The sequence below is a fragment of the Apodemus sylvaticus genome, chromosome 2 (genome assembly GCF_947179515.1).
Source record: "Apodemus sylvaticus chromosome 2, mApoSyl1.1, whole genome shotgun sequence".
Taxonomy (NCBI): Eukaryota; Metazoa; Chordata; class Mammalia; order Rodentia; family Muridae; genus Apodemus; species Apodemus sylvaticus.
This window is the reverse complement of record NC_067473.1, coordinates 169,986,887-169,997,615: the sequence shown is the minus strand read 5'-3', so window position 1 is coordinate 169,997,615 and position 10,729 is coordinate 169,986,887. Positions and strand designations below refer to the sequence as shown.

At 36.0% G+C, this 10,729-nt stretch overlaps 1 protein-coding gene across 1 annotated transcript; it reads left to right on the top strand.

Annotated features, from left to right (window-relative positions):
- The first annotated feature begins 5,058 nt into the window (after positions 1 to 5,058).
- On the top strand, positions 5,059 to 6,021 carry LOC127677713 (taste receptor type 2 member 129-like). The gene has a single exon (XM_052172730.1). It carries the CDS (start codon positions 5,059 to 5,061, stop codon positions 6,019 to 6,021), a length of 963 nt encoding a protein of 320 aa, XP_052028690.1.
- Positions 6,022 to 10,729: the final 4,708 nt, after the last annotated feature.

Here is a 10,729-nt window from a genome sequence, read left to right as displayed (position 1 = left end):
TGATTCTGGAACATTAGGGAGTTGGTGAAAATGCTAGCTTAGTTAAAAATTGATGACAGAACATAATCATAAACACCAGGAACACCAATCTACAGAGGAATAAAACACTTAATGACTGCAGACTTCAGGTGCTGGCTTCATGCTGTATCTTATATGCTTCCATGATTGGAAGCATTAAGATTAAATGTCTGAAAATTCCACAGTTCTAGCCAGAATATCATCATAACACATATTTGGTACAAGTGTATTAGTAGTGTAACTGCTGACAGGGTAGAATATAAAAGGTATATGGAGATTATTACAATAAAGTAGATTTGGAGAGAATATAATTTGTTTGGGTGGATTTATATGTGCTTTCTTTAATAGTGAGCAATTAACTTCTTTATGGTGCTTTTTGGCTTTGTATACATAAACAACATTTATTCTACAATTATTTGTGATTCGTAACAGTTTCCTTACCATGAAGTCATTTGATTTAATATTTTGACAAAATATTTTCTATATTTAAAAATAGTATATTAACTCATTGAAAACAACAGAGCTGTTGTTTTTAAGTAAATATGAAACTATTATGAAATTTCTTGAGTTATATTTCATAAGACTTCTTCAACATGACCAAAGACCATATTCAATAAAATGATTAAGAAATCATGGCTTTTCCAAAAATGCAGAGGATATACATTGAGAAAGAAGAATGAATAACATGATATTTTGTGTTTAACTGTCACCTGTTACATTATTTATGAATTTTGCCATTTCTTATTCATTGGTCCTTATTGTCACAGTATCAATAATACAGTGAATTAAAATTATATTTTATAAAATATGGATAAAATTGATAGTATGGAATAGGCATGCTATTTCCACTCAAAAAATAAGTATTTGCTTTGGAAAGTCCTGGTTTCAATCTGTATTGTTACAAATGAGACAAATTTAATGTATAACATTAATAGAATTGGTACAGTACAGAAGAAAGCATTGGGAAGTGAGCTGTTGTTTTTAAAATACCAAATGATATTGATTTGAATTTTCTAACAAAATAATTCCCAGTCTCTAGACATTCCTTTGACAACAGTCACAGTTACAAGCAATACATCAGAGAGCATGTTGCTGTTATAGTAATACTCAATGTTGTAGAACAGTTATAAGTTATGAATCTGTTATACACTGCATTCATCTTGTGTTCTTACAATTGTGGCATTTTTCTTGGAGGTTAAAGACAGCATGAAAATGTTGACAGTCGCCAAAACTGAGTATCACTTATTCATTTGGGTGAATTACTACAAACCCATTGATCCTCAAGGGAAATCCATTCAGATAGGCATGAGTTAAGACTCTACAGATAATTTTATATTCAAAGAGCATCAGGGCACATGGGCTGTTTGAATCCCTAGAGAGTATTAGTTATTCCAATTCTGTCCCAGGAAATCACACAGAATAGGATCATGTGACTTTTCTTTGTGGTTGGCAATTGAAAAACTATCTCATGACATGTCCTGGAGATGTTGGTGGCATACTTTTTGTTATTCACCAAGAGATCATAGAGTGATGCCAATCCTTGGATGTTGGTCATTTTATTGCCTCCTTGCTAAGAAGTCAGTGGACCTCTTTCACTTTAATTGCAAAGACTACAACAGGAAGCCACCTTTCAGTTCAGTCCTCTAGGGTTATAGACTTAAGCAGACTCTGGTCTTAAAAATCCATGTCATGCTGCTGTCACCTAACCTAGATCCATGAATCTGACCTCTCTAGAATCATTAGCCTGATCATAAAGCATGACTGGAGAAATGTGGCCAAAATTCTTGCAACTCTACAGAAGCAGTTGTTTTTTTTTAATAAGAAAAATGAAGGCAGCAGCTCTTGTGTGGGTGCAGAGATTGTTATCATTGATAGGTAGGATGGGTTTGGTTATTTGTAGAAAGGGCAGCTTTAGTGGTGGAAGATTTCATAAGCAAATTTCTTCCTCTATAACATCAAGGTTTTAAGTACCAATAGAATCATTTTTTATCAGATGCATTTCAGATCCTAACTTCCTGCAGATGTCATCAGCATGACAACATTCCTCTCTGAAGTTTCTCAGCTCTTCTGGGACTTTTAAGTAATTAGTCCTTCACTGCTGTTTCTCAATCTTTTCCCATCTCACAGAGGACCACTTCTCAGCTGCCTCCTTGCTCCTCCCAAATAGGTGTATTCCACACTTAGGACTCCGTGCTTTTACTCAGTTCAAAGGTCATCTTGCTAACTTGTATATTTTTTTCCAGTGAGAAGCCAACTAAGTATGCCTCATGTTTTATAGGGATTAATGTTTAGTGGTAGAATTTCTCAATCATCTCACAATAAAATAAACTTTCTACTATTGTCAAGTGTCTTTAGCATTGACTCTAAAAATATTTCAGAAGGAGAAATTTTAAAAATACTTATTTTAATTTTTGCCAAATTAGAATGATGGTGTTCCAGCATTTAATGTAATTTTAAATTTAACACAATATTTTAAATATTTTTTAGAAAAATGTGTATTATATAAGAATTATAGCTATAATAACCCAGATAGAAAGAAGTTTGGGTAAAATCTTCTTTGGTTGCTTGAATTCATTAGGCTCATGATAAAAACCAATGTATCAATAAAAATTATAAAGAAGTCTAAAGCTTGCAAAATATACTTAGAGAAGCATTTTCTCTAAAATGGATAAAGACACTGCCCCTCTCTTTGATACTCACTTCATATTTTGGTTTACAGATGAAGTACGTGAAAATTGTCTTTGGTACTATCTCACTTGTCTGGAAAGATTGTCTTTGTCCAGGGCAAACCTATAATGTTGTCAATCCATAATGAAGGGTACAATTTTAAGTCTAAGCAAAGAGTCCCAAGGTAAAAGCAGCCCTCCTCGTAGGAAACAAAGCTTTCTTTTCTAATAACTTGTTCTGTATGGTGTAGAGAATGATCTATAATAGACATGTTTGAGTTTTGGATGTGTGAATTTATTAAACAAACCAAAGTAAAAGACCCAAAAAATATAAATAGATAGGTGATAAATAGCACAATAGCACCATATCCAATACTGAAAATATCCATCAGAAATTAACTAGAAGAGACCCTTTAATGCAATCAAATGGGGTTTCCATTAGATAGTTTTAGGCTATGCAGAATGTTTGCTCTGCCAAGTCATCTAAAGAAATGAAATGATAGCAAAAGATGGTGGAACATGGTGCTCACAGCTACCAGCTGAAAACTGTCTGAAGAAAGTACAATAATCAGCCTGAAATCCCAGTTGAGATTTCTCCACAGGCATTAGATCCCCATAGCTGAAATTCCAGCCACACTATTTCTTTATTGGCATCATTGAATAAATAATGGTAACATCTATTGAAATGGCTTCCTTTTGCTATTCTCCAGGACATATTGTTGGGATAGTTGTCCTCCCTTATTTCTGAGTTAAATGGTAAACCCATCCCCAGAAAAGAGACTTTGGAGGTCATTTTAAAATAAACATTCTTAGGTCAGAAAGGAAGGGAACTTTGCTCCCATAGCCATAGTCTCCATGAGCTCTAACAGCACATATCAATTTGCCAATGTAATAGTCATTACCTAGCCCATTAAACACTACCACCTTTACCTTCTTTACACAGCCACACCTCTGGGTGTTTGCATTCATGTTTCTACTCTTACTTGTGCACATCATTGCCACCTGAGAGAACAGCCTGAGTGTTCCTGTCCTGGAGGTTGGTGCGTCTTTCAGCTCTTAGGAATTGACTCAAAAATTTCTCATTCTATGCTTTTATCCCTTCTTTTTATATCTTTGATGTAAAAATTATAAAATTGTGAGAATATTTAGTATATAGTCAGCTTTTAGAAGATAATCGATTTAGGAGTCTGAGGATGGTATTGAACCACTGTGGAGAAATTCCACACATTTCTTTTTGATCTCGGAAACTAATGATATGTATTTTCTTTTATTTTTGGCAGTTATTCCTATATTTGCCTCTTGGTCCCTTCATTAACTCTAGTTATTGATCAATGATTATATCATGAAGCTCATTTTAAAAACTTAACCAAGCTGCTTTATTTGTCTTTTTATTTGTCTGTAGATAATGATAATGGAATGTGTATTGGAGGAAGGTGTGAGAAGCTAGGGATTATCATTTGTTAGTCACTTGGTAAAATGGACAAGGGGAACACACAGAGTGATGAGAATTCTTGCTGAGTACATGAACTCATCCTTGTTCAGTTCTGTTTCATAAACACAACAGAGATGTTAGTACCACTCTACATGGATGGTTAGAAAGTTCCATGTTTGCTGAATTTTACATTAATTCTGAGGCGTTTATATGGTAAAGCATTTTAGAAAGCATCAGAGCAACTGAGACAGGACCATTCATGGATGCATAATAAAAGTTGAGATCATTTGTAAATGTTTGAATGTGAAATAAAAATATTGTGATTCGAGTAAGTGCATATTTTGTCAGTGTTTGTGCATGTGCCTCAAATGTAAATTAATGTAGAAGTACAGTTATCTCCTCAGTGCTAAAGTTTAGATGAATTGTAATGTCTTGGGCATTATCAGACAAATCCAAGTGTATGCTTGAAGAGTTTCTGCAAAACACTAGTTGTGTCACCCCTAGTACTCCAAAAGCTCCTGAAACAAGTCTAGGTTTTGATTGCCCTCCATATGTTAGAATATATCAAGTTACTTGCGCCTAACTACAATAGCCAGAATAAAATGTTGTTGTAGCAAATTCATGGAAGCAATACAAAAAATACATATTTATTTTCATCTTAGAACATGAAGACTTAGTATTTTCTTTGGGATTCACTCAAAAATGATCCATACCACTTGGTCTACAGATTGTATTCTGGAAAGAGCTTAGTTGAACTGAATGGGGAAAAGTAGTTCTCATAGAAAAAGAGGTGTAATATGAGCCTAATTTTGTCAAACTTGATATTTTCTATTTGTTACTGCACAGAACATTTTTAAAATTGAGTATAAGGATTCAAGAATCAGATAGAGCTCTTCAAATTTTCTACAGTGACCTCATAAATCATAACTTGCCTTACAGACAATGGATGGAATCATACAGAGTATATTTACATTCATTTTAATTATAGAAATAATAATAGGATGGATTGGAAATGGATTCATAGCTCTTGTGAACTGCATGCTCTGGTTCAAGAGAAGAAAGATCTCTGCAGTGAATCAAATACTCATAGCCTTGGCTTTCTCCAGAATCTACCTTCTTTTGACAGTATTCACTGTTATATCAATGTCTACACTGTACACACATGTGTTGGTAACAAGAAGAGTGGTAAAACTGATTAATTTCCATTTGATTTTCAGCAATCATTTTAGCATGTGGCTTGCTGCATGCCTTGGCCTTTTTTATTTTCTTAAAATAGCTAATTTTTCCAACTGTATTTTTGTTTACTTAAAGATGAGGATTAACCAGGTGGTTTCAGGGACCTTGCTCATGTCTTTGGGCCTCTTGTTTCTAAACACTCTGCTGATAAACTCATACATTGATACCCAGATGGGTGACTACAGAGGATATCTGCAGTATGGTTTCACTTCAAATAATACTGTATCATTTTACAGGGTTATATTAGTCATTAACAACTGTATTTTCACATCCATACCCTTTACACTTTCACAGTCAACTTTTCTCCTGCTCATCTTCTCCTTGAGGAGACATTACAAGAAGATGCAACAGCATGCACAAAGATGCAGAGATGCCCTTGCCAATGCCCACATCAAAGTCTTGCAAACCATGATTACCTATGTCCTTCTCTGTGCCATTTTCTTCCTGGCTCTTTCCATACAAATTTGGAGGAGTGAGTTGTTGAAGAACATTCTTTATATCAGATTCTGTGAGATTGTTGCAGCAATTTTTCCTTCAGGACACTCGTATGTATTGATCTGGGGAGACACAAAGCTGAGAGGGACTTCGCTTTCTGTACTTTGGTGGCTGAAGCACACATTCACATCATGGGTCCTGAAGATGTATGGCAGATCATCTTGCATATTCTAAAAGAAACTGCGTTCATAAGAAATTCTTCAAGATTATTAATTTTCTTTAAAAATTATTTTACATTGCTTTATCAGTTTTGTGTATTATATGTGATAAAACGTCTATGCAAATATTTCACAGAGAAGCACAATACACAAGTATAATTTAAAATTATAAAGTTATACTATGTAAGATATAGTATATTTTAGATATTAGATTCACTAAAATGAATTCATGCTTTAGGTTTAATTGAGAAATAATTTGGCAAATGCTGAGAATCTTTGGATCCTGAATTATAATTATGATAACCAAATTACTAGTTTCAGAATTTAAAATTCCTAAATACACTAATAATTTTAGGATTATATAGTGTATGTTTGCAAATATATATTTACATGATTTTCCATCCATGTGCTATAATTCTCTCTAATTTTTAAATATGTAAATTAAGTAGAGCTCATGATAATACTTCTTTCTGTCATTGTGTACCAGGGCTGAGATTGCTCTGGCTGTCAAAGAAACAGAAATTTACCATATTTTGTGAGTGGATCAACTCATAATAAACATAAACTCTTTATTTTGTATACAGTAGTGTGTGCGTACATTTAAATGACAAAACACACAGGTGAAGGTTAGAAGAACACTTTAAGAAGTTGGTTCTTTTTACCATGTTGGTTCTAAAGATCAAGTAAATGTCATCAGACTTATCAGACTTGACAGTGAGAAATGTTATCCACTGAGCCAACTCAACATCCCTAACTCATCCATTTTTTATATGTTGTTATAATTTGGTAAATAGAAATGAAATGAAGTGAAAAATATATTTTCAAAGGTTCAGATGCTCTAAGATATGAAACAGAGAAGGAAACATAACTAGTGCTTGTGCTCAGGGTGTTAAATATTTGGTATGATATAATTGGACTTATTTCATAATTAAAGATTTTTTTCACACCCTCAGAAAAGAAGTGGGAAGAGGTTTGGAGGAAGGTCTGTAGTAGGAAGTGACCTGGAAGGGTGGAGTGAGGTGGATTTAAAGTGAATAACTTAAAAAAATGAAAATAACATAAAAACTAAAAAATTAATTTCGGTGTGTCAGGTTTTATGTGGAGGTCCTTGATCCACTTGGAGTTGAGTTTAGTACAAGGAGATTAGAATGGATCTATTTGCATTCTTCTGCATGCTGACCTCTACTTGAACCAGCACCATGTGTTGAAAAGGCTATCTTTTTTCCACTGGATGCTTTCAGCTCCTTTGTAGAAGATCAAGTGACCATAGGTATGTGGGTTCATTTCTGGGTCTTCAAACCTATTCCATTGATCCACTTGCCTGACATTGTACTAATACCATGCAGTTTTTATCACTATTGGTCTGTAGTAATGTTTGAGGTTTGGGATACTGATTCCCCCAGAAGTTCTTTTACTGTTGAGAAAAGTTTTAGATATCCTGGTTTGTTTTGTTATTCCAGATGAATTTGAGAATTGCTCTTTCTAACTCTATGAAGAACTGAGTTGGGATTTTGATAGAGATTGCATTGAATCTGTAGATTGCTTTTGGCAAGATGGCCATTTTAACTATATTAATCCTGCCAATCCACAAGCATGGAAGATTATTCCATTTTCTGAGGCCTTCTTCCATTTTCTTCTTCAGAGATCTGAAGTTCTTGTCATATAGGTCTTTCACTTGTTTGGTTACAGTCATCCCAAGATACTTGATGCTGTTTGTGGCTATTGTGAAGGGTGTCATTTCCCTAATTTCTTTCTCAGTCTGCCAAATCCAAGTGGATCAAGGACCTCCACATAGAACCTGACACACTGAAACTAATAGTAAAGAAACTGGGGAAGACCCTTGAGGACATGGGCACAGGGGAAAAGTTCCTGAACAGAACACCAATAGCGTACGCTCTAAGAGCAAGAATTGACAAATGGGACCTTATAAAATTACAAAGTTTCTGTAAGGCAAAGGACACTGTCAAAAGGACAAAACGACAACCAGCAGATTGGGAATGGATCTTCACCAACCCTAAATCCGACAGAGGGCTAATATCTAATACATACAAATAACTGAAGAAGGTAGAACCAAGAGAACCAAATAACCCCATTAAAAAGTGAGGTACAGAGCTAAACAAAGAATTTTCACATGAAGAACTTCAGATGGCTGGGAAGCACCTTAAGAAATGTTGAACATCATTAATCATTAGTGAAATGCAAATCAAAACAACCCTGAGATTTCATCTCACACCAGTCAGAATGGCTAAGGTTAAAAACTCAGGAGACAGCATGTTTTGGTGAAGATATGGATAAAGAGGAGCACTCCTCCACTGTTGATGGGATTGTAAGATGGTGCAACCATTTTGGAAATCAGTCTGGTGGTTCCTCAGAAATCTGGGCATGACACTTCCGGAGGACCCTGCTATACCACTCCTGGGCATATACTCAGAGGATTCCCTGGCATGCAATAAGGACACATGCTCCACTATGCTCATAGCAGCCCTATTTGTAATAGTCAGAAGCTGGAAAGAACCCAGGTGTCCCTCAACAGAGTAATAGATACAAAAAAATTGGTATATTTACATATTGGAGTACTATTCAGCTATAGAAACAATGAATTCATGAAATTCTTAGACAAATGTATGGAACTGGAGAACATCATACTAAGTGAGGTAACCCAGTCTCAAAAGATCAATCATGGTATGCACTCACTGATAAGTAGATATTAGCCTAGAAACTTTGAATATCCAAGACACATATTAAATGATGTCCAAGAAGAACGGAGGAGTGTCCCCTGGTTCTGGAAAGACTCAGTGCAGTAGTATAGGGAAATAGTAGAACATGGAAGTGGGAAGGGGTGGATGGGGGTATAGAGGAAGGGAAGAGGGCTTATGGGACTTTCAGGGGAGTGGGGAGCCAGAAAGGGGGAAATCAATTGAAATGTAAATATAAAATATATCAAATAAATAAAAAAAAGAAAAAATTAAAAAATAAGGTAAGGTACAGACTTAAACAGGGAATTCATAACAGGGAAATCTCAAATGGCCAAGAAGCACTTAAAGATATGTTGAAAGTTCTTTCTCATCAAGGAAATGAAAATCAAAATGACTGTGAGATTTCACCTTACTCCAATCAGAATGGCTAAGGTCAAAAACTCAAGTGACAGCACATCCTGGTGAGGTTGTAGAGCAAGGGAAACACCTCTCTTGCTGATGGGAGCACAAACTTGTATAAGCACTCTGGAAATCAATCTGACAGTTTCTCAGAAAACTGGGAGTATTGCTACCTCAAGACCCACCTATACCACTCCCAGGCATATACCAAAAAAAAAAAAAAAATGTTCCACAATCTCACGAAGTCCCTTCCTCATAATTATACCATCTCTACTCCTTTTTTTTGTTATTACATATATTCTTTATTTACATTTAAAATGATTTCCCCTTTCCTGGTTTCATGCCCCCCACCGAAAGTCCCATAAGCCATCTCCCCTCCTCCAGTTCCCTAATCAACCCTCTTCTGCTTCCCTGTCCTGGTATTCCCCTATACTGCTGAATGGAGCTTTTCCAGGACCAGGGTCTTCTCTCTTTGATGTCCAACAAGACCTTCCTCTACTGCCTATGCATCTGAAGCCATGGGTAACATCATGTGTACTATCTGGTTGATGGTTTGGCCCTGGGAGCTCTGGGAGTACTGGGTGGCTCATATAGTTGTTCCTCCTATGGTGCTGCAAACCCCTTCAGCTCCTTTGGGTCCTTTCTCTAAATCCCCCATTGGGGACCCTGTGCTCAGTTCAATGGCTGGCTGAGAGTGTCTGCCTCTATCTTTATCATGCTCTAGCAGAGCCTCCCATGTGAAAGCTATATCTGGCTCCAGTCAGCAAGTACTTGTGGGCATTGATAATAGTGCCTGGGTTTTACATGGGTATATGGGATGGATCACTGGGTGGGGTAGTCTCGGGATGATCTTTCCTTCAGTCCCTGCTCCACACTTTGTGTATTTCCTTCTGTGGGTATTTTGTTACCCCTTCTGAAAAGGACCAAAATATCCATACTTTGTTCTTCCTTCTTCCTTTGTTTAATATGTGAATTGTGTCTTGGGTATTCCAAGCTTCTGGGCTAATATCCACTTATCAGTGAGCACATACCATTTGTGTTCTTTTGTGATTGGGTTACCTCACTTAGGTTGATATTTCCCTAAGAATTTTATGAATTCATTGTTTTTAATAGCTGAACAGTATTCCATTCTGTAAATATACCACATTTTCTGTATCCATTCCTCTGTTGAGGGACATCTGAGATCTTTTCAGCTTCTGGCTACTATAAATAAGAATGCTGTGAACATAGTGGAGCATGTGTCCTTATTACATGCTGGGGAATCTGGGTATATGCCCAGGAGTGGTATAACAGTGTCCTCTGAGAGTATCATGCCCAGTTTTTCTGAGGAACCACCAGACTGATTTCCAGAATGGTTGTACCAGCTTCCACTGGTGGTGGGATTGCAAGCTGGTACTAGCTCTATTCTTAATAGCCAGAAACTGAAAGCAACCTAGATGCCCCCGAAACAAAGATCAGACTCAGTAATTGTGGTTTATTTGCACAATGAAATAGAATTCTATTCAACTACTAAAAACAAAGACATCTTAAAATTTGCAAGTTCATGGATGAAAGTAGAAAATAACAACCTGAGTGAGGTAACCGAGACCCAAAAGAACATGCATGACAAAAGTCTAGTATAACTGTTCT